This window comes from Sebastes fasciatus, chromosome 19 (assembly GCF_043250625.1).
Source record: "Sebastes fasciatus isolate fSebFas1 chromosome 19, fSebFas1.pri, whole genome shotgun sequence".
In the NCBI taxonomy this organism is placed as follows: Eukaryota; Metazoa; Chordata; class Actinopteri; order Perciformes; family Sebastidae; genus Sebastes; species Sebastes fasciatus.
Genome location: NC_133813.1, coordinates 14,617,902 through 14,641,795, shown reverse-complemented (window position 1 = coordinate 14,641,795; position 23,894 = coordinate 14,617,902). Strand labels below are relative to the sequence as shown.

Genomic DNA, 23,894 nt, shown 5'->3' with positions numbered 1-23,894 from the left:
CATTCAGTCAATTGACTCAAGATGTTTTACAATAAAATGCATTCAGCAAGAAGTAATATGTAGAAAAAAATGAAAATTAGAAAATATGTCCATTTTGTATTGTCAAATACATGTTTATTTTTGGTAAATGTTATTATGACATTCTAATGTTTTATCCTTAATATTGCAAATTGTGGAATCAAAATAGTCAACTTTGTTTTTAATCATTTAAGTTTTATTTGGTGGCAAACTACCGTAGGTTGTAATGTAGAAAATGAGTCATGAGAGGTCAAGTGTTTGTCATCTGTGTTTTACTGCTTTCAGTCTTTGGACCCTGGGTGGATGCAGAAAAGAGGTGAACCAAAGAGAAGATGCTCAGAGGTCTGATAACTGGGAGCTAGAGCACATCACACACACACACACACACACACACACACACACACACTGCCAGGTGCAGGGGAGTTTGGAGAAAAACTTAAAGCTATTAGGATGTGTAGAAACACACCTTGAGAGGTGACTTCAGAAAAATTAAAAAACGGACAGAAGAGAAAGAATGTTTCTGCAGCTGCTCAGCTTCGCTGCTCTTCTTGCTTGCGGTGAGTCTCTTTTTCATTATATTTTTGGGGAGGTCAAAGCATAAACTTGAGAGCGCTGAACCTGGTTTTAGTTTTGTAATCCTCAAAATAAAGACACAAGTATATCCATGAACAAAAAATATATTAAATATGAACTGAAAGTTGTGCTTTCAATATGTGTTGGATGTTAGGCAGCTGTTGGGGACATTGATAAAATGATTTGTGCTGTATTTTTGGAAGAAATTATTAAAAGTGCATAGAGCACAGACCCAAGATAGAAGGGAGATTGTGTGAACCAGAATCTCATATGAACGTTTTGTTTTAGCATAAAAGTAATAAAAAAAAATGGGTAGAAAAACACTTGAAACAAAAAATATCGTACAAAAGACTTCTGAACTTTACTACATACTTAGTACTTTGTTGTTCAACTAATTTTCAAGCAATCTTGCAACTACTACAGTCTGTCATCTGATAAAAATCAACTGCTTATCTTAATAATGTAACTAAAATGTCTCTAGACACTGGGTTAATATTTTGTCGACGCTACCAATTGTCTTTAGAAATAAATTATGGTTTACATTGTAGAGGATTGTAGTATATTTTGTATTCTGAAACATTTTATATCAGCGGTCATCAAAGCTGAAGAGTGTTAATGGTTTAGTCTTTTAGGCACTGATGGCAGGTTTTTAGTATCTGATGTTTGAGAAGCCTTACATTGCATGGTGGCGCATTGTTTCAGATGGAGAGTCACTTGTGAGCTGGTTCAACTTTGCGTCCGTGGTGGTTTTCTTGAGGTCTTGCAACCCATTACGGATGCGTGCAAATCATGTGATGATTCTATAGTGTCTTGTTGTTAAAGTCAAACATTACCCAAAGATTTGTATGAGAGTTGACTGACATGGCTGGACTGTGGATCTGTCATGGGACTTTTATGATTGATGGGCATTCAAATGATTCACCAGCTTGTGACATTCCCCCATCATCTGGGCAGTTTGTTTTACTTAACCATGAAAAGTAACTATTCTTGCTGACTGAAAGATGTTATTGTAATAACATTATCTTGTAATCTGCGTAATGGTGCATCAATTCTACATGCATCTGTATTTTTAAAAAACATGATTAACAGACCTCTGTGTTTAATATGTATTTAATTGCCCATTAAACTCAAATCTTAGTGTTTCATTGAGAAACATGATGGTAGTAGGATGTGCTGTCTCACATAATTACTGTGTTCTTTTGAAATGTTTTTTTTTTCCTATTCAAAATATCATGTTTTTGTCTTATGTGCACACTAACACTATGTTGTATTGTTGTGTTTTCAGGCCAATGCCAGTGTCGGGAAGGTTGGAGGGAGTCTGAGAGTAAATGTTACTTCTTTTCAATTGATAAAAAGTCATGGACGGAGGCTAATGCGTTTTGTTTGGAGCAGAACACCAACCTCATGAGCATTCAGGACATTCATGAGAGGGTGAGATGATACGCACAAGCCTCCAGAAACAAGACTTGATAAAATATTTCACACAGTATGGGTTAATGTATGTTTATGTCTCATTTCTAGTTGTGGGTGAGGACACAAATCGGCACAGAGATCTACTGGATGGGACTGAATGACAAAGTCACAGAAGGAGTCTGGGAGTGGAGTGATGGGAGCCCTTTTATACCAAGCTTAGCGTATGTAATACTGTTCCAACATCAGAAAAAGCATTCAGTTCATTCATACGTAAATAAAAAACACTCAAGGATGTGTAAAGTCTTTTTACTTAAATTTATTCAAAATAATCTCCTGTTTCAGAGACTGGAGGACAGGCCAGCCTGATAACTGGAACGAGGATGAGCACTGTGGTCAGGTGGTAGGATCTAGCTTTGGACAGTGGAATGACGAGACCTGCGGTGTTGAGAGGAACTATATCTGCAAGTACATCAACCGTAAGTCCACCAACTGGCGTCTGTACTGTTTTAGATGTTAATCTTGTTTTGTGAAGCTGCAGAGCTGAAACTCTTATGCTAAGTTTCTTCTTCTTCTCTTCATCTATTGAAGCTCTAGTGCAATTTGTTTCTCCCTGGCTACGTGGGTAACAAAAATTACATTTAACTCCAAGTGGAATAATACTTGCCTTCATTTATGATTTCTCTGAAGTTTTGAATTTATGCAAAACCCACAATATTTTTTTGTATTTTCATGTAAAGTTGATCAAATCTCAACAAAAATGAGCTCAGATCAGAGACGATACATTCCTGGTCTCTCTAGACCAGGGATGCACAAACTTTTTCACTTGGAGGGCCAAAAGTTAAAAAAAAAAGTAAACAACTATTGTATTGTTAAGATGCAAAATGGTGCTAGGATCCCAAAGCTAACATCCGACAAATCAATCCTGATGGCGGGTTGAACATATTTTCTTTCCTGCTCTTTAGCGAATCCTGGCCCCCAGTGTGACTTAGCCAATGGCTGGGAACAGTACGGCTCCAACTGCTACAAGCTGAAGGCTGACACCAGAAAGAGTTGGGTTGCAGCGAGACATGATTGTGTGCAGGAGGGAGGAGACCTGGTGTCCATTATCACACAGGGAGAAGAGCAGTACATCACAGGAACACTGGACCCATCGTGGGTTGACCTCTGGATTGGGTTTTCCACACTGGTGAGGAGGAACATAGTGTGGCATTAAGAAGCTCACTTGTCTGTTTATTATTTATAAATATGAATATTGAGTACATCAATGTGAAGATGAACTTTGTTCCTCCAGAAATGCAACAAGATTTCATGTCAAGTTGAAGCAGGAAACATTGTCTATACCTGGTCTGATGCTCAAGCTAAGGATTACACAAACTGGGCTGATGGTGAACCTACAGGGTAAAATATCATACTGTTTACGTGTAATTTAAATAATTTGTGCAATGAAGATTTAAACACATCGTCTTCCAACAGTGATGCACAGGCCGGCTTATGTTCTGCAATCATGAAAGATTCAACAGATCAATTTGGGAAATGGAAAGCCCATGTGTGCAGATATGAGCGTCCTTACATGTGTAAACGACCACTGAACAGTAAGCTGCATTGTTTTGGAAATGCGCAAAGATCATATCTGTTATTTTCATCATAAAAGTATGATTATTGAATAAAGATTCTTTGCTGTTCCCTCCAACATTTTCCTGCTGTTCCTCTAAAACTCACCTCCAGCGATCTGCCCATCTGGCTGGCTGAGCTTCACTGGCAATTGTTACTGGATGGTCAGTAACATCAATCTGTTGACCACCTGGCACGAGGCCTTCACCAAGTGCTCCGTCATGGGGGCCTACCTGCTGATTATAAACAGGTAGGAAAGAAGCATTTGCTTTTAAAGTCACTCACTATGTAACTTTTAAAAGAAGAAATAGTACAATCTTCATCTTACACATGAAAAGTTGAATTCATAAGCAGTAAAAGCATCGTTGCTCAGTTCCATACACTGGAGTTTTTTTTTTCTTGCAACAGGCTTTCTTGGTCTGGTATGACCACCACCCTTAAGGTGGCTAATGTCACCTAAGCCAATTAAAAGACATTACTGAGTCGGTTTGCTGACTTTATGTCAACATTATGTTTTGGCCAGTTACATATAAATATTTCAAGATTCAAGTTAAAGCGACATTAATTGATTTTTGGCCACTTGGGGCAGCAGAACAAGCTGAAAACGCAGGAGATTTTAATTGGGTTGCCAAATAAATTTGCAGAATTTCTTCCATAGTCTTTTAAGATTTATAACTGCAGTACAGCTTTGAGCCACCTGAGGGAGCCTGAATGTTCATATTGTTCTGATAATTGTAGCCTAATTATAACATTGACTCTGATATGACAGGCTAGCGTACATTACGTTTGTTTTACCGATGAGAGGAAAAAACGGGAGCTTGTTCTCCGCCTAAATGCATTAATTTGGTCTCATTTATAAAGTATTTAACATGTGTATATGTTTCCAATAACACAAGTATAAAACATATTGTGATTTATCAAACGTATATCTCTTCGAAATGACCAATTCATGGTATTATAAGGTGATGCGGAAATGTCAGTAAAAATGGTCAGAAACGTTCATTAACGCACAAATTAGCTCTTCTTACGATTCATAGATAAGGCCTATCCTGAATTGGGTCCCCAGAAAAAATGTTTGGCAAACACAGTTTTAGCCATTTGCTTATTTACACATCAAGCAGACACAGAACAATGAGATGAATGACCAATATTCACTCTTTTAGCTCTGTTTTTGGTCTCCACCAACTCCTGAGGGAAATATCTGTCACTTTAGCTACCAAATGCTCCACTAAGTTCACCAACAAACTTTGTCTTTTTTGCAGTTTGTTGCTGGGTAGATAGTGTACAGGAGGTTTATCAGAGCTCTTTCATTTAAAACAGCTTCAAGCTGTGGGCCGTAAAACCAAAACAATGAGCTAAAAAGAGGCTAAAAAGCTATGTTGCAGAGCAGGACTGCAGGAGTAGACAGTAGTAGTAGTACAGTAGAAATGTTACCCTGTCTGTCATTTCTGTCCTGTTCCTCGTGTGCAGTCAAGAAGAACAGTTCTTCATAAATGGGAACCTCCCAGACTTTCACCAAGTGGACATTCCTGACATCTGGATCGGTTTATCAGGTACTCTCCACACCAAATCTTTTAATGCTCACTGTGAAACGATAACAAAACATATGATTTGTGAAAATGCCCTTTCCATTCATTTGTCACCAGATAAGGATCAGGACGGGGATTTCAAATGGGTGGATAAAACCGAGATAACTTATTCCAACTATGGTCCTGGTTGGCCCAGAAACACTGTAGGCACCTGGGACTGTGGACAAATCTTCACAGGTAGAATTTACTTTATAATACTCTACCATTCTAGCCTTAAATTATCACATATGTTTTCAGTTGAGACTGGCATTGCAAGACCGTTATGTTCTCTTCCAGGAAATTATGAGGGCAAATGGGAAACGACCAACTGCTTCAAGAGCCTTGGTTACATTTGTGAGATGACAGGTGGACAAAACCCCAAACCAACTTCAGCTCCAGGTCAGTCAGACTTCATGTTTCCTCTTCACATACTGTCTAGCTAAAGCTGTGTTGATAACTGTTACATGTTTTTTGCTCCAGATTCCCACTGTGACCCTGGATATTTGTTGTTTGGGGACTTCTGCTATCATTTTCAGTCTGAGTCGGTGAAAAACTGGCAGGATGCTGAAGCTCACTGTGTCACAGAGCAGGGTCACCTGACAAGCTTCCACTCAGAGGAAGAACTGAGTTTCCTTACCTGTGAGCGGCTACGAAAGCACTCTAGTTCATCCAATTATCGTTTAATAAATTCTATGAATGTTGTGAATTTAAATATATTGTTTGAAATTAAAATGAGCTTGATATTCTTGTCTTTTATCTTCAGCTCACATGCCAGGTGAAGCCTGGGTGGGTTTGAATGATATCAGTGATGAAAACAACTTTGTATACACCGATGGAACTCCTGCAGTAAGTGATAAAACCGTGAACATACTGTGATGCACATAACTGTAAAATGATATAAGTTTGACACCAAGAAATTAAAGGGGACCTATTATGCTTTTGTGCTTTTTCCCTTTCCTTTAGTGTGTTCTATAGGTTTTTTTTTGTGCATGTAAAAGGTCGGCTAAGTTACAAAGCCCAAAGTCTTTGCCAAAGGGAGTTACTCTCCCCCACAGAAACACTGCTCCTGAACTGGCTGAAATGCCTTGCTTGAAGTCCTGCTTTGTCTTCCGTAACGTAGTGATGTCACATGCATTTGCATAATATCTGCCTAGTTAGTTTGGCACGCCCTCAAACAAAGCTAGTTAGAGTGGAGCTGAAGCGGAGTCTGAAAAGTTAGGTTCGGTTGACCGGTCACAACAGAGTGGGCCAGCTGACCAATCAGAGCAGACTGGGCTTTTCGGGGGGGAGGAAGGGTGCTGCAGCACAGCCGGTATGAGAAAAGTAAAGTGTTTTTCGAACATTACAGCATGTAAACATGTTTTAGTAGAAACCCAAAATACAAGTATGTACCTTAAAATAAGCATAATAGGTCCTCTTTAAATAATCACCTTGAACATCACCATAATCACAAACATTTGAAAATCATGGGATCCTCCACGGGAAGATCTTGGTCTCTCCTCAATGTTTCATGGTGGGAAAGTGCAGCAGTATGACTGTAAAGCTGCTCATGATAAAGCAACACTTTTTTTTCTTTGGATCTCAGGACCTCCTCCCATGGGGGCTCGGCCAGCCAGACAACTGGCAGGAGGACGAGGACTGCGTACACCTCAGAGGGATGACTCACCATGACCCTGGGAAACTCAATGATGATTTCTGCACCGCCACATGGGACTACATCTGCAAAAAAGGTCTGATACACTATCTTTTTTATTCCTCTTGTGTTGGATTCAGACTGTATTTTGTAGTTATTGTTTGTCTTGTCTCTCCATAGCCAAGGGACAAGGACCCCCTCCCCTGCCCCCGACATCTGGACCAGGTTAACTTGATACTACACTGATCAGTACAAACACGATCTGAAACTGATAATGTGTTTATCTGGATATGTGCATATATGGACGGTCGTGTTTGTTTCAGGATGGAATGAGAAATGCGGCTCTTGGATGGCTGACCCTTTTAACGACTACTGCTACCTGTTTAACTACCTGTCGATGAGGACGTGGGCAGAGGCTCGAGCCGACTGTGTCAACCAGGGAGGAGACCTCGTCAGTATCACCGATCCCTTCGAACAGGCCTTCATACAAGGTTTGACCTTTACACCTTTACTCCAATGTTCTGACATGTGATTTTTCTTTTCCTTCTGCACTGATCCTGATTTAGTTTATTTCTATTGTTGTTTATTACTTATTCATTTTTATAAATTCTTTGTGTTTGTCCCATTATTTTATTCTTTTGTGACTATTTTTTCCTTGAGTGTTCACATGAGTATATCAACAGGTGGCTGCATAACAGTCGACTTGAAGATACTACATAAGTGTGTTAAAGAACTATATTACATCATGCTTTTTGTATCAATTATGTCTCAAATTTGACAGTGTATCAGGGCCACTGCTAGGGGAGAAATTAGATTTTGTGATAAAAGCTGTAATGTCGTGAGAAATAAGTTGTGTAATAGTTCAAGAATAAAGTTGTAATATAACGATATTTTCTAATACTCAAGCAGTCTGTCAGCTTTAACATGGAGTTATAGGTTTCACCAATAAGCACCTTATTATCACACATATTACAACTTTTTTTCTGAGAAAATTATGACTTATTTCTTGTAAATTATCAACTTTATTTTCTTAAATGTTAAAAAAAAATTCTCATAATTCTGATGATTTTCTCCTCAAAACGTTTCTACTTAATTCTCTATACCTCTGCTTTTTCTAACAGTGTCCCTAATATTATACTCTAACTACCTGAAGTTATATATACACACACACATACTAGCATTAAACCAATTTAATCTTTGATTGCTTTTTATTTTCTATTTGCTTTAAAGCCACTACTTGTTGAGTTTTTTGTAACTGTAGCATCTTTAAGATTATTCTGGTGGCTTTTATTTGTAGAAAGGTGAGACAATTCTAGTGAAAATTGGTCTAGTTTACAAGATACTTTATCTTATTATTATGTTTAGTGTTGTGAGAGGGGGTGTAGCGGTGTAGTATTGGTATCTTTTTTTGATACTACCACTGCAGGGTAACAACAGGTTTCAAATTCTGCACATAGTGCCTTTAAAGAGTAACTGAACACCTGCTGAAAATCTTGTTTCCGCTGACCTCCAGTAGTTTAACTTCTCACATTGCTGCAGTGATTTACAAGTGTACATCAGGACACAGTGACATCACTGTTGTTTGTTACAGGTGCAAGAAAGCACACTTCTGACCACACCCAAGAAGTGAAACAGGCTTTAAACTTTCTTCCACACCGAACATTATCTGCTAGAAAGGACCTTTTCGGGATCAATTCTTAAACTTGACTCCCCTTAATTTGTATTTTGTGTTTTTTTTTTCTCAGGTGTGATCCAGCTGAGTCCCACAGGTATCTCTCTGTGGATGGGCGGTCATGACTCCGTCACTGAAGGCGGCTGGGAGTGGGCAGATGGTTCTCCTTTCAGATACATCCGCTGGGCTGCAGGTTAGTTTGAAGAATATGTTCTGCACGATTTCTGTGAGAAATGTATAAGGATTATTGTCTTGCAAAAAAATGACAACTGAATTCCCTTTCTTCGTGCTTCTTCACAGGTAACCCAGACAACTATTACGGTGAAGACTGCCTGTCTATACTAATTAACAACGGCTACTGGAACGACGACAACTGTGAGTACAACAGAGGATACATCTGCAAACGGAAAGGTGAGATCTATGCTTTAATTGTTGTTGTTGGCATTTGCAAACAGAACACTACAGTATATTCAGTGTTAATACATGTTTTTAACACTATACTCATGTTTCCTCTTTCAGGAAACACACCTGAGCCTCCTCCACCTCATGATGGTAACAACTTTCCACACAGTGACAACAGATAAATAAATATGTTATGATCAGATCGGTTGTCACCAAGTAAATACTTGATGTATGAATCCTTCCTGCTGCAGGTTTCATGACGGCGCTGGTGTGCCAGGACTCCTCTGCTGTCCTTCACTGTCCAGCCGAAAGTGTCATTAACATCCAGTCGGCTTTCTACGGACGAAAGAGTGATGACATCTGTCCACACATGGATGGATCAGCAGGTGGTGCTGCACAGTAGTCACTCTTGTCAATGTGTATTGTTGCCTTTTGACTGGCAATCGTTCAAATCAAATTTTAAAAAGTAAATATTGATCTATGCTTAACCTTAAATCTGATCACTGTTCTGTAGGAAGCTGCACAGTGCCGGGTATTCTTCCTTACTTTAGAAAGATGTGTGACAACCATCCCTTCTGCTTTGCGTACGCCCATATTGAGGAGGACCCCTGTCCCACAATTTCCAAATACCTTGAGATCGTCTACAGCTGTGAACAAAAAGGTGGTGCTCTTCTTCTCACTCTTTGATTCATTTCTGTAGTTTAAAATCCAACCTCCATGTTTCCTGGAGTATCACTTAATGCCCCTGAATTTGTTACAATCACAGATTAAGGCTAATGTTTTGTGATTTGGCTGCTCGCAGTGTGTCTGCATGGCCTGGGTGTCAAGGACGGGAACATCTCAGACTCCCAGCTCTCCGCTTCTTCCTCCATTGGTCAATTTACTCCCAACAAAGCCCGTCTGGATGGAACTTCCTGCTGGATGCCTTCAGGAAGCCGTACGTACCAACCCAGCACAGACAAAATAATGTTTTCATAGATGGTTAAAGGTGAAGACAGGGTTTCATCTTTATGTGATGTTGAATTGGTATCCTCACATTGTTCTCGTACAATATCTAATGTCCCCTTCTCCAGCAACCTCAAGCTGGATCCAGGTAGACCTGGGCCAGACCAGAAAAGTAACGGGAATAGTAATCCAGGGTTGTCCTCAAAATGACCACTGGCTCACCAAATTTAAGATCCAGCACAGTACGGACGGAACAAGCTGGACTGACTACACTGCTGATGGGCAGGTGAGTAAGGAGACTAGCCACCCGCCAAACTTGAAGATTACGGAGAGGTCAAGACCTTTCTGGTTCAAAAGCAAACTGAAGACGGAGAACAGGTTGTCATTTTGGATTTCCTTGTTTTCCAGTTTTTCCCAGGCTCAACAGACCGAGACAGTGCTGATACGCAGCTGTTGGGTACACCTGTGTCAGCTCAGTACGTCCGCATCCTCCCACTGGAGTTCAACGGTCAGGCAGGCCTTCGCTTCGACATCTTAGGATGCACACCGGACTGTAAGAAAACCAATTTACTAGTGTTACAAGTCTACGTCCAAATTCCTACAAAATCTGCTGTGATACTGTCACAAATAAACACTGATGGTCAATAATGAAAAATTGTGGTTGAACAGATGCAATCACATGCGCCAATAAGCCCAACTTCAACTTTGCCAACGATAAAATGACGTGAGTGAAATATTTTTACACATATAGTGATGTACTGCATATTATGTGTAGCGTTTATATTTTGAGCGATAATTACATACATTATTTTTTTATATAATACATTATTTTTTGTGATATTTCCATTCATCATACACATCTGAAGCAACTGATTCCCATGTGTCTTTCAGCGTCCATTGTCCAGCACGCTGCGCCGAAGCTTATCACAGAGTGTACGGCACTGTAGAATATCGTGGGGTATGCGAGTGTATTGTCTTATCTGTATTATAACCTCCGTACAGTGTTGAGGAAAGATTTTTTTAAAATGTAAATATATAATTCTGTCTCTGCTCTGTCTCCTCTAACAGGACTCAAACATCTGTGCTGCAGCCATCCATGCTGGGGTGATATTAAATGACATTGGAGGAGACTGTACTTTGTTGAAGGCTGCAGGAAAAGACTTCTATTCCGGCTCCACCAGGAATGGAATCACCTCAAGACAGTAAGTAGCTGAGTTTCAGACTAAATCCCTTATCCTTGTGTAGTGCAACAGTCCCTGGAGGCTAATTCAATAACTAATAATTTCTCTACAGATACAATGGAAACTATGCTGTGTCTTACATTTTTGCAGATGGGGGTGAGTTGAGATGTATTTTAATCTCTTTCCTCTGAGCAGACATTATTTTTTTTATGAAAAAGTGAATATTTGTGTGTTTGCACTGATTCTGAATTCTGTCCTACAGAGCTGAGGTGTTCAGGGCCTGACTGGTATGAGTTTGGAGAGTTCTGCTATAAACCTTTTGGAGACAAAAAGACATGGGATGATGCCCAGGACACCTGCAGGGCTCTGGGTGCTGAACTCGTATCTATCCTCTCGATGAAGGAGCAGAGCTGGCTGGAAAGCTACCTGTACATGGGTATGGATCATACACTGTATATAAAGTTTGACGACGCGTCTCTCCACTTCCTCCCACTGTACAGAAGGGAAGCCAAAATATCCCGGATATGGGAGCTGCTATCTTGAGATTTTAATATCATTTGGAGCCAGAGTCTGCACATTAGTGATCGGGCGATGGAGCCGCGGCATCAAGGAAACCCGCTCAAACCAATCGCGATTCGTCTGCCAATCATGACGTCTCACCCCCTTTTTGTTGTCTCAAATAACTAATTAAAACCAAACTTATCGAACAAATGAATACTTGAACATACATCAGCGCGATAAGAACTACCTAAAATGACACAAACAGCATCTGGGAAAAATGTATTTGACGTGTACTTTGACTTTTTAGTTTGGCTCATACTGCAGCCAGCAGCCAGCCACCAGCGGGCGATCCAGATGTTTTGGTTTCACTTTTGGGGAGCTGTCATGTCATCCATCTTTATATACAGTCTATTGTGTGGATCTAGAAAAATAGGAAGTGAAAGCTGATTTAATGCTAAAATAAAAAAGTAGAAAGGAGGTTGAAGGAAACAGTTCAGATAACACTTGAAATGTATTCTTATTCGCTCCTACCTAAAACATTTAGGGCTACTGATTCAATTTTGACTCTGTCAGCTTGTGGTCTTTGGTGGGCTGCCAAGATAGAGAGAAGAAAAAGAAAGCACATTTAAAAAAAAATTGTTTTAATGTTGTTCGGGGTCATCTTTTCCAGCCACCAGTGACGTGTGGACTGGTCTAAATGACCTGGTTGTGACTGGTATGTTCACCTGGTCTGACGAACACATGGTGAGCTTCACTTACTGGGCTCCAGGGGAGCCCAACAACCACGATGGCTTCAATGAAGACTGTGTTGAGATGTTACACCAGGTGAGAAGGGTGGAAAAATAGTCTCACACACCAGTCATTTTATACTATCTTTGCAGTGAATTGTGGTAATTTTGCTGTTTATTTCATCTCCCTTCCAGACTGGACGATGGAACGATGTGTCCTGTACAGAACTCAATACCTACATATGCAAAATGCCCAAAGCACATTACCCAGTGCCCTCTGTAAAACCCACTGTGTACGGATGTCCTCAGGTAGGACGAACTCTAACCATACATTTTATTTTTCCACTTTTTTCTGTTCTATTTTCAAGCGAAGATTCAAGTTATGATGCCTGTTGAAAAAGAGCTACAGTGCATGTTGTGTAATGAGATAGTTACTGCAATAGCCTCACCTCTGTAATATGTGTCAGGGCTGGGATGCATACGGCTACGGCTGCTACTGGATGGAGGAGACCCCCAGGACCTGGTCGGATGCTAAGGCTTTCTGTAAAGACCAGGACGGCTTCTTGCTGCACATTGGAGACATGTGAGTGACAACCCATTCCTATATTATCTCCTCAAGGAACAACTCTTTATTTTTTAAATCATACAGGCAAAGTTGTTACATTCTTGTTTAGATTTCTTTATGTTCTCCTTTTCTGGATAGCAATAGCGTGACACATTATTTGCAGATACAGATATGTGTGTAAAGTGGAATATGTAGGAATTGAATGTTATTGTGATGTTGCCCTTCAGGTTCTCTCTGGATAATATGCTTTGCCACATGTCTGAACTGTAACATGAAAAAGGCTGAATGAATTAATAATGGTGGCAGATTGAGCATCTTAAAGATTATGTCATCATAATGTAACGACCTGGTTGGCTGGAGTTTTTGATTCAGTTGTCTGTCTGTGTTTCACTGCAGTTATGAGCAGTCACATTTTACAGTGGCACTCTCGGGAAAGACTGGTTTGTGGTGGATTGGCCTACGTGCTCAAGGAGGTTCAGGTGGATGGGTCGACTACATCTGGGACAACGGCTTATTTCTCACCTTCACTCACTGGGACAGAGATCAGCCAGGTACAGACCTAAGACTAACCCTAATATAAGCTGGACAGAATAATACATTATATATACATTTGGAAAACACATGACCTTTTTGTCTCTAGATAACGGAGATGGCACTTGTGTGGCTATGACAACGGGTCAGATCGGTGGTTTCTGGGATGACAAGCAGTGCACAGAGAAACACGCCTTCGTCTGTGAGAAACCCAGGCCCGACATCACCCCACCCACCCAAGCCCCGACTGTTACTCCTGTACCGGGTTGTGCTGATGGGTGGTCGGCTCTGCCTCACTTCAGAGAATGTTACCGGGTATATAAAGCAGTAGATTAAACAATTAAAACCATGATTCTTTGCAGAGGGCATTGGGTCGGTGGTCAATTTTCAAGTACTGATTTACAGTATTGGCTGATTTATTACAGCTCTTCCACAATGTGGACTGGTCCATGAAGAAGAGCTGGGGAGCAGCACTCGAGGACTGTGTCGCCAGAGGAGCCAATCTGGTCAGCATCCACAATCAGCAGGTGGAAGAGTTCCTGTCTCTGTACAGCAAAGCCACGAGCAAGTGGATCGGCCTCAAGCACAACCCTACAGAAGGAGGTGAGTATAATGTGTGTTTTATAGAGTGGACCCCGGTTAAAAAATAATTGTGTACAAATAAAGAATACACCAAAAACCTCATGACTATTCCCATCATGTAGGCTATTCTTGGAGCGACGGTACACCTCTGTCGCACACCAACTGGGGTCGCGGGGAGCCCAACAACCACGAAGGCCGCGAGGAGTGTGTAGAAATGGTGAGCAGCACCAACGGGACCCTCTCCTGGTGGAACGATCTCAACTGTGATGCTCACCAGGACTGGATATGCATGATTACTAAAGGAGAGACCCCCGTCCTGCCCCCAGTGCCCCCACCTCCAATCCCAGGTAAACCGTTCCCACAATGCACCTGTCCTACCTACAAGAACACGTTTTTGTTTTCCTAGTGTTTGTTTAGATATTTAGAGCTGAGGTAGTAGAGAGAGCAACTTTTATAAGTCTTCGACTTGTAGGTCTAATAAGAGTGAAACTTAACTTTTGATACAGCATGTTTGGAAATATTTCTGTTGAAAGACAGATGTTAAATATCGGTGGGTCTGCCAGGTTAAATAAAGGCTGGTTAATTAATATTGTATGGCAAAAATAAATAAATTATACTATATCAAACTAGATTGCCTTAAGCTAAAAATAATTAAAATATAAACAGTGAATAAAATAAAGCCATAATGCACTTTGACACTATGTCAAAGGCCTCACAGTTTGATGTTTATAAAGATCTGAAAACATGTACTAACTCAAAAGAAATACTTCAAAATGTGCAATTACACCCAAAGCTTAATAAAAAACGACATTACTGTAACATAAGTAAATGTGAATAGCTACTCCCACTCTTTTTTGATACCTACGCTGTGTCCAAAATCACTCCCTATTTACTATATAGTGCAATATATCTACCCTCTGAGTGTTAAATGTATGTACTGTACTATTGTGTACTGTAAAATTCCCCACAATGCAATGCCTCCCATTTTAGAGATGCTAAAATTAGTTGAGTGACACTACAACCTCTCAGTGATGACGCAAAATGACAATTCAGAGTGATGCAAGTGTCAGAGATATCAATTTATTGCTCACTATAGAGTAAACTACTGTGACTGTTATGTAGAGAGTAGTGAATGTACCCTGATGTACCCAATATACTTCATTAGGGCTGTCGATCGGGAGACTCTTGGGTACCCATAGAACCCATTTTCATTCACATATCTTGAGGTCAGAGGTCAACGGACCCCCAGGTCAGCTTTTCCTCGTCAAAATTTAGCCTAACTTTGGAGTGTTATTTGGCCTCCTTCACGACAAGCTAGTATGACATGGTTGGTACCGATGGATTCTAGTGTTCATGCGCCAGTGTTTTCACTCTAGCTTTAAAATTGAGCTACTACAACCTAAAAATCGCAGGTTGCGTTAATGCGTTTCATTTGGTAAGCTTTTCAATGTAAGTGTAATGGCGTAAAGTAACAAGCAAGATCATCCCCATGTTTCTTTTCTCGTCTCATTCCTCAGCTACTGATTGTGGTCCTAACCCTGGCTGGAGGAAGAACGACGGCATCTGCTACTACTACAACGACACCGACATAGTGGACTTCCACACAGCTGTGCAGCGCTGCAGAAACGAGAGTGCCACACTCGTCTCCATCCTCAACAAAGGCGAACAGGCATACGTTAACAGCATGGTGCGTCTCTTTTTCTTTATCAGAATATCTTGTAATATGTCACAGTGAAATATGTCTGTGTCATGTTGTGCTGCTCTTCCAGGTGGGGACAGGCGAGGTTGCTGCAGGTTGGATTGGCATGAGGATGTTCGGCATCGCCGGTGGACAATACCTGTATGTGTATTTCTAAATGATTGGAGTTGAGGTGAATTTAAAAGGTCAAATCTTCCCAAAATTAGATATCACATTATTTTTATAATCTAGCACAGCTCAGTTTTTTTGTAAATTTGATTTGGTCTTTCTTTAATCTGAGTAGAAGACTGTGGTGAGGATGTCACCAGAAACAAATAGTGCTGGGACAACATCACAGCACTCACTGTGAATTAAGTGGAATATGAAGACATTTTCTGATTCAAAACTATAGGATCAACATTTAACATAACTTGGATTTGATATGAGTCACTAATTCAATATCAATAGTAAAACTCCCAATAAATGAACCAAATGGTTTCATCAATTTGAGCCTCGGTGCTCTGATTTGCAGCTGAGAAAGGAAGTCTGTACAGTAGATGTTTATTTTATTGTCCAAATCACTGCAACAGCAAAATGTAAATTCTGCTCCAGAGAGGACTTTCTCTTTAAGATGTGCACATAAAAAGGTCAACGCCTCTCTGTTTTACCTGCCCAGGTGGCTGGACTCCTCCCCTGTGACATACACTCACTGGGGTCCAGGTGAACCCAACAACGCCAACGGGGAGGAACAGTGTGTTCAGATGAACAGACATCAAGGTATTGAAATTCAATTCATTGGACAATCACAACCACATAGATCTGTTTATTTATTGTGCTGAACGGACCCCTGTTGGAGATATTTACATATGAATTCTGGCTTGTTAAGGTGGATGGAACGATGCAAACTGTGGTCGGGCTGGAGCAGGTTACGTCTGTAAGAAGTTCCCTGGACAAGTCGTCACAGATCCTCCACCCACACAGCCCTGGGATGGAAACTGCCCTGCAGGTAACACACACTTTTTAAATATAAACATAAATCACCCACAATGATGTGTTATGTAGATAGGTATGTCATATTTTAGAGCATAGTTACTCAAAGTGCGACCCACGAGCTAATGGCAGCCTTTAGAAACCTTCTGTGTGGCCCCAGAATGTGACATGAAAGGCATGCATTATATTTTAATAACCCACGGTACATTTAAATACTTTTAAACTTAACTTAACGGGTTGCGTTCTGTCATCAATTCTAGCGCTGTTGGCTAAAGTTAGCGATTTCGGTGGAAAAAGATATTTTGTTTTACGTGTACACTCCTGTGTGGCCCTCAGTCATATGCTGGCTCCCTAAATGTGCACTCAGTCATCAAACTATATTATGGCTTTTATTTATGACTTTTTATGACATACTATACAATAACTTATAACATACTATGCTCTCTCTCTCGCTTTCTTTTGCTCTGTCTCTCTTGCTTGCTCTCTCTGTCTCTTGCTCTTTACCTGTCTCTCTCTCGCTCGCTCTTTACCTCTGTCTCTCTCTCGCTTGCTCTTTACCTCTCTCTCTCTCGCTCGCTCTTTACCTCTCTCTCTCTTTCTCTCTCGCTCTTTACCTCTGTCTCTCTCTCTCGCTCTTTACCTCTGTCTCTCTCTCGCTCGCTCTTTACCTCTCTTTCTCTCTCTTTACCTCCGTCTCTCTCTCTCTCGCTCTTTACCTCTCTCTCTCTCTCGCTCTTTACCTCTCTCTCTCTCGCTCGCTCTTTACCTCTCTCTCTCTTTCTCTCTCGCTCTTTACCTCTGTCTCTCTCTCTCGCTCTTTACCTCTGTCTCTCTGTCTCTCTCTCTCTCTTTACCTCTGTCTCTCTCTCTCTCTTTACCTCTCTCTCTTTCTCGCTCGCTCTTTACCTCTCTCTCTTTCTCTCTCGCTCTTTACCTCTGTCTCTCTCTCGCTTGCTCTTTACCTCTCTCTCTCTCTCTCTTTACCTCTGTCTCTCTCTCGCTTGCTCTTTACCTCTGTCTCTCTCTCTCACTCTTTACCTCTATCTCTCTCTCTTTACCTCTGTCTCTCTCTCTCTCTCTCTCTCTCGCTCTTTACCTCTGTCTCTCTCTCTTTACCTCTGTCTCTCTCTCGCTTGCTCTTTACCTCTATCTCTCTCTCTCGCGCTCTTTACCCGTCTCTCTCGCTCGCCCTTTACCTCTGTCTCTCTCTCTCTCACTCTTTACCTCTGTCTCTGTCTCTCCCTCTCTCGCTCTTTACCTCTGTCTCTCTCTCACTCTTTACCTCTGTCTCTGTCTCTCCCTCTCTCGCTCTTTACCTCTGTCTCTCTCGCTTGGTCTTTACGTCTGTCTCTGTCTCTCCCTCTCTCGCTCTTTACCTCTGTCTCTCTCGCTCGCTCTTTACCTCTCTCTCTTGCTCTCTCATTCGCTCTGTCTCTCGCTCGTGATCATCCAATCATCAATGAAATATGATGTAACGTATTTACCTCCCTTCCCCTTCAGGTTGGATGCGTTTCAAAGACAAGTGCTTCATGTTCAAAGGGAAGGAAAAGGACATTAAAGGCAACTGGTCTTTTGCTCGGAGCTGGTGCAAAGAACAAGGAGGAGAGCTGGCAGTTATTGATGACAAGTACGAGAATGGTAAGCTAAATCTACGAGACGTGATCGGTCCAGTGGCTGCAGGTCAAAGAGACTGCTCTCTCTATATGTTGATCCTCTCCTCTCCTCTAGACTTTGTTTCTAGTTACCTCAGGGACCTGGAGCTTCCCACGTGGATCGGCCTGTCAGATCTCGTGTCAGAGAATCAGTACGCCTGGAGTGACGGGGTCAGCCCTGTGCTGTACACCAACTGGAACGACAAGGAGCCCAACAATGCAGGAGGAACGGTGAGGATACTTTACATTCACTACAAAGTTATATAGAATTGTGTGTACAAAGATTCACAATGTTGCCCACCTGATTTGCTCCAAACAGGCAGGACTAACACCTACACCGCTTAAAAAGCTCATGTGTTTAATAGATGGCTTGAAGATTTGTTGTCCTTCTCAACAGGAACACTGTGTGGCGATGGCTCACAGCCATCTGGTGAGCGGCAAGTGGAACGATGATGCCTGTCATAAGATTCATAGCTTCGTCTGCTACAGGAAGAAATGTCAGGAAACACTCCCAATTTGTTATTCTTTCTGCTCAAATACATTTCCCTTTTAGTAACAGATATTACAGAAAACATCTAAAACATAGCAGCTAAATCCCTGTCCAGGCCTTACTTTAAGACATTTCTCAATCTGCTTCCACATCAGCGAGCAGCATCGACCCTCCACCCCCAACCACGAGCCCCTGCCCGCCTGGCTACATCTCCTGGTACCTGAACTGCTACAAGCTGGTGGAGGAACCAGCGACCTGGGACGCAGCTCAGATGTTATGCCAGCAGGACAAAGGCAACCTGGCCAGCATCGACATGAGCTACGACCAGGCCTTCGTCGCTGGAGTGGTCCTGCAGGACAAAGCTGACGCCTGGATCGGACTCAGGCGCAAGGTGCTGTCAGGGAGGGAACACACAATAGTTCATCTAAACTAGCTGCAAATTAAAAAAAAGACATTTAAGTCCTCGAAAACTTGGTTTGAAATCGATCATAGCTATTTATGTATAAATAAGCAACAAGCAAAGTTAAACACATCCTTAAGTGTTATCAATACAACAATGTAAAAGTACAGGATAATCAGTAAATGCACATAAAGTATCAAAAGCGGAATGATGTGACTGACAGTGGCTGATATATTGTTGTATATTACATTATTAGATTGTTCATACCGATTCATCAATGTGTATGAAGGATTTTACTGTTACTGTTAAAAAAATGTATCCACATTCAATCTGAAATAAACTGAATTTGTTTAAGGAGCAAAAATGAAAGCACAACTAAAAACAAAATTCACCTTTGTACATTTTTTAAACTTAAATTTAGACATGCATATTTAGAAAATAGTGGCAATTTTTAAAGCTTAATTTTACCAACAATATGCAGGCAACATTTGGTCCTTAAAAACAAGCCATGTGGCACAGACACTGCAGCAAAAATAAAAGGTATTAAAATAGGAAAATCATAAAGAAATCTAAAATAATATACGTTTTAATGAGTAACGATTTTTTTGATCTTTGTAATTTGGTATAGTAGTATAATTTGGTGGAGCTAGTTTTAACTACTTACAGTTAGGTAGTTTAGAACAGTGGTTCCCAACCTTAGTTGTCGGGCCCTTCCAAAGGGTCACAAGATAAGTCTGAGTTGAGTTGAGAAGAATAACATGGTAGCAGAGAAGTAAAAACAATAATTTAATCTCAATGGGCGCTGAAGTTTTTGAAATTATAGCATGTTAAAATGTTTCTTTGGAACTACAATTGGGAAAATATCTGTAAATTTGAGTAAACTGACAATTTAATCATTGAACCCCAAGCTCATATTTTCTTGTAACGCAGGATGACGGCTCCTACAAGTGGATAGATGGCTGGCCAGTTTTTTTCACTCAGTGGGGACCAGGAGAGCCCAGCAACATTAAGGATGAGGGTTGCGTGAGTATGCACGCTTCACAGGCGTTCCACGGGACCTGGAACGATACCAAGTGTGACCAAGCTAAACCCTACATCTGCAAGTTCTCCCATGGTTTGTAACATAAAGTGAACTTACTTTTGCTTTTTTCTGGTTTTTCCCTCGTCTGTCTTTTACAAACAAAAAAAAAAAAACTTCACTTGAAGCGTTGACGATGTAACTTATATCGTCTCCAGAGAAACCGCCGCCGACTCCCGCCCCTGGTGATGGGAACTGTCTGCCATTCTGGATACCCTACGGCCGCTACTGTTACTACGTGTACAACCGTCAGCAGGGTTTCTCCTGGCCAGACTCCCTACACTACTGCCAGTCGGTCAAGGCAGATCTGGTGTCCCTCCACAGCAGAGCGGAGGTGGAATTCATCAGGAACCTCAACTACACCAAATATCACCACATTTGGATCGGCCTCACCAGGGACCGCAACTGTGAGTATAAAAATGGACAAAGGAACAATGATACCATGTTTTGTCACATGAAATATACAGATATATGTGCACTAACCTTTTTTGATGCTGGAATGTTGTATGTATAATTTTCTAGTTGGCTGGGGCTGGACAGATACGACGTCTCTGGGCTTCGTCAACTGGGCTCCCGGTGAGCCCAATGAAGCCTTTCACCCCGGGGACGTGGCCGAGGAGAACTGCGTGGAGATGTACCAGGACGGACGCTGGAATGACAACAACTGCCTGCAGAAGAGAGGCTTTGCATGCCGCCACCGCCAGTGTAAGGATCCTTTTTGTATTTTTTTTTTTTACATCTGAATGGAATACAGGCTCATTTCTGCAGCTTCCTTTTTAAGATTAACACTATCTCTGTGTGAAACCTTATTTTCAGACTATACAACAGATATTGACGGTCCGGTTTTCCCCACTGATGATCCAGGTGGCATCTGTAAGTGCCAGATACAATTTCCTTGCAATTTCCTTTACCTTCTACTTTTCTTTCCCAGTGTATGCAGCTGGTTGTCAAACCAATGTAGATGTGCAACTAATGACATGTTTGAATTTTGAGTAGCTTTAAAAATTATTAAAATGAAAAATATGTTTTAACATACCTGCTGAGACATCTGGTGTTTCTCCATTTGTACAGCTACAGATGGAGGGGTGATAGCCGTCGCCGTCATTGCAGCCATTGTGGTTTTCAGCTTGATAGCTGGACTGCTGTTCTATGTCTTCAGTGTCCGAGGGTATAAACTGAGCGGCTTGAGCCTGCCAACGAAAACAACCACTCCTGTTGATGTGGTAAGTTATTGACTAGCCTGTTATGGTTGGGTGTGAATACGTGGTTATGTTTTTATGGGAAAATAAATGCTAAGTTGTGTCATTCTTCTGTTACAGCCTGCTTTCACCAACCCCAACTTCGCAGAAGAATCAGACACATAAACCATAATTCAAGTTTTGTACAGTACATTGAATTTTTTTTCTAAAACAAATCAGTGATAATGTTTTTAAGTCTACAGACTATAAGATTCAACTCTATTGTACAGTATACTGTATATTACAATACACAAATTAATGTAAAAAATCATGTTTTCCTGTGTTGCACTTACATTTTTCAAGTGCAACAGTTGTAATGTTTATGGCAATTTGTGCTACATGGCAAGTAATTCAGTGTTGTACATGTAATTTACTGCTCATGTGTTATTTACTGACCTTTACCTCCAAACTGTGTAATTATTGTTTCCTGTGAGGAAAAATAAGAGTAAACAATAAATTAAGAGTAAACAAAAAAAAAATGTTTCTTTCTCTATATACTGCAACACAAATGATCTACATATTTCACAAAAAGAAAAAAAGCATCCTACAAAAACCTTTCTGAATATTTTTCCAGTAAATAAGTGTAAACTTGTGGCAGAGTTATTCATAAATGAAGCACCAACAATCCAGGATGGTGGAAATAAAGCCACAGGTTGGAAAAGAAAAGAAAACAGTTATTATAGTAGTATTAGAAGTAATTAGTATAGTATGAAGAACATTTTCCTGAAAAAAAAATCATAGTATAGTATGACGAAAATTTTATGTAAAAGAGTCATAGTATAGTATGTCGAATATTTTCATGAAAAAAAGTCATGTCGAAAATGTTATGAAAAAAAGTCATCGTATAGTATGCTGATCATTTTAATGCAAAAAAAATTCATACTATAGTAGGTCGAAGATTTTATGAAAACCAGTCATAGAATAGTATGTCGAAAATTTTCATTTAAAAAGTCATAATATAGAATGTCGAAAATATTTTATAAAAAAAAGTCATATGTCAATTTTTTATAAAAAAAAAGTCATAGTATAGCAGGTCGAAAATTTTCCTGAAAAAAAGTCATAGTTTAGTATGTCGAATATTTTCCTGAGAAAGTCATAGTATAGTGTCGAAAATTTTCTTGTAAAAAAAAAAGTAATACTATATGTCGAAAATTTTCATAAAGAAACCTCATAGTATAGTATGTCATAAAAAGTCATAGTATATTACGTCATAAAAAAGATATAGTATAGTATTTAACAAAAAAAACATAGTAGCCTGTAGTATGTTATCAAAAAATATCAAAAGCCATAAAGTAGTTTGGTATGTCAAGAAAAAAAAATAGTAAATAAAAAAAAGTCATACCACTAGTATGTCATTAAAATACCAATAAATGCCATAGTATAGCATGTCACACAAATGTCAGAAAAAATGCTAGTTTAGTAGTTCATAGAAAGTCAGTTATTATATAGTAACTTAGGTGTAATGGCTTTCATACATTAGCCTATAATATTAGCAATAATATCCACAGTAGCTTATATTATGCATCACTTACTTGCTTTGTTGGGTTGATTGAAGGTCTAGGTTTGGTTTGGGTTGCAGCAGGCAAATGAATGACTGATAGAGTCCAGTGCATGCGAATGTGCAATGCATTAACGTGTCAAAAATAAAGAAACTATAGTTTGATGCATGCATCAAAGTATTCCAAAATGTAGGCCTTAGTTCAACATAAAAAGCTAAAGCGAAATCAAACGTAATCTCCTTTGCATATGCTTGCATATGCTTACAAGCGGATGAAAAACAATCTACTCGGCATCCTCGTGTCACACACCTGGATGTATTAAAAGAACACCTGGGTCGGACGCACTGGGACTGCGTCATCCTCTCAAACCGCGACGCCTTGTAGTTCTTTAACAAAACAAGCCACAAGGGCTCCTACTGTACGTCATAGAAATAAAAAACAACATGTCAAAAACTCATAGTATAGTATGTCATAAAAATGTCCAAAAAGTCATAGTTTAGACTATACTATGACTTCTTGGCATTTTTATGACATACTATACTATTATATGTCATAAAAATGTCAAAAAGTCATAATATATAATGTCATAAAAATGTCAGTCATAATATGTAATGTCATCAAAAAGTCATAGTATAGTATGTCATAAAAATGTCAAAGTCATATAGTATGTCATAAAAATGTCAAAAAAAAACAACTCATAGTATAGTATGTCATAAAAATGTCCAAAAAGTCATAGTTTAGACTATACTATGACTTCTTGGCATTTTTATGACATACTATACTATTATATGTCATAAAAATGTCAAAAAGTCATAATATATAATGTCATAAAAATGTCAGTCATAATATGTAATGTCATCAAAAAGTCATAGTATAGTATGTCATAAAAATGTCAAAGTCATATAGTATGTCATAAAAATGTCAAAAAAAAACAACTCATAGTATA

At 40.0% G+C, this 23,894-nt stretch overlaps 1 protein-coding gene and 1 long non-coding RNA gene across 2 annotated transcripts; one reads left to right on the top strand and one right to left on the bottom strand.

The window, feature by feature from the left end:
• The first annotated feature begins 371 nt into the window (after window positions 1-371).
• On the top strand, window positions 372-21,928 carry LOC141757556 (uncharacterized). Its single transcript, XM_074618117.1, has 50 exons — window positions 372-575; window positions 1,877-2,022; window positions 2,113-2,225; window positions 2,347-2,480; window positions 2,967-3,190; window positions 3,296-3,402; window positions 3,478-3,596; window positions 3,730-3,865; window positions 5,086-5,168; window positions 5,262-5,381; window positions 5,481-5,582; window positions 5,664-5,822; window positions 5,947-6,029; window positions 6,769-6,913; window positions 6,997-7,041; window positions 7,140-7,307; window positions 8,562-8,681; window positions 8,789-8,899; window positions 9,008-9,040; window positions 9,142-9,276; window positions 9,405-9,551; window positions 9,693-9,827; window positions 9,964-10,121; window positions 10,244-10,388; window positions 10,505-10,559; window positions 10,727-10,793; window positions 10,904-11,037; window positions 11,129-11,172; window positions 11,279-11,452; window positions 12,188-12,342; window positions 12,441-12,554; window positions 12,713-12,828; window positions 13,207-13,361; window positions 13,451-13,656; window positions 13,767-13,944; window positions 14,046-14,270; window positions 15,441-15,610; window positions 15,693-15,763; window positions 16,278-16,378; window positions 16,488-16,607; window positions 18,092-18,229; window positions 18,320-18,474; window positions 18,641-18,740; window positions 18,889-19,124; window positions 20,064-20,247; window positions 20,370-20,618; window positions 20,734-20,916; window positions 21,028-21,084; window positions 21,289-21,434; window positions 21,531-21,928. Exons 1-50 carry the CDS (start codon window positions 533-535, stop codon window positions 21,573-21,575), a joined length of 6,489 nt encoding a protein of 2,162 aa, XP_074474218.1. The 5' UTR covers window positions 372-532; the 3' UTR covers window positions 21,576-21,928.
• LOC141757557 (uncharacterized) lies at window positions 16,410-23,431 on the bottom strand. Its single transcript, XR_012591671.1, has 9 exons — window positions 22,982-23,431; window positions 21,846-21,876; window positions 21,248-21,401; window positions 20,695-20,893; window positions 19,798-20,616; window positions 18,856-19,127; window positions 18,545-18,726; window positions 18,337-18,437; window positions 16,410-16,601 (listed from the first exon to the last, which is right to left on the bottom strand). It is a non-coding gene; the product is annotated as an uncharacterized LOC141757557 (long non-coding RNA).
• Between the last annotated feature and the right edge of the window lie 463 nt (window positions 23,432-23,894).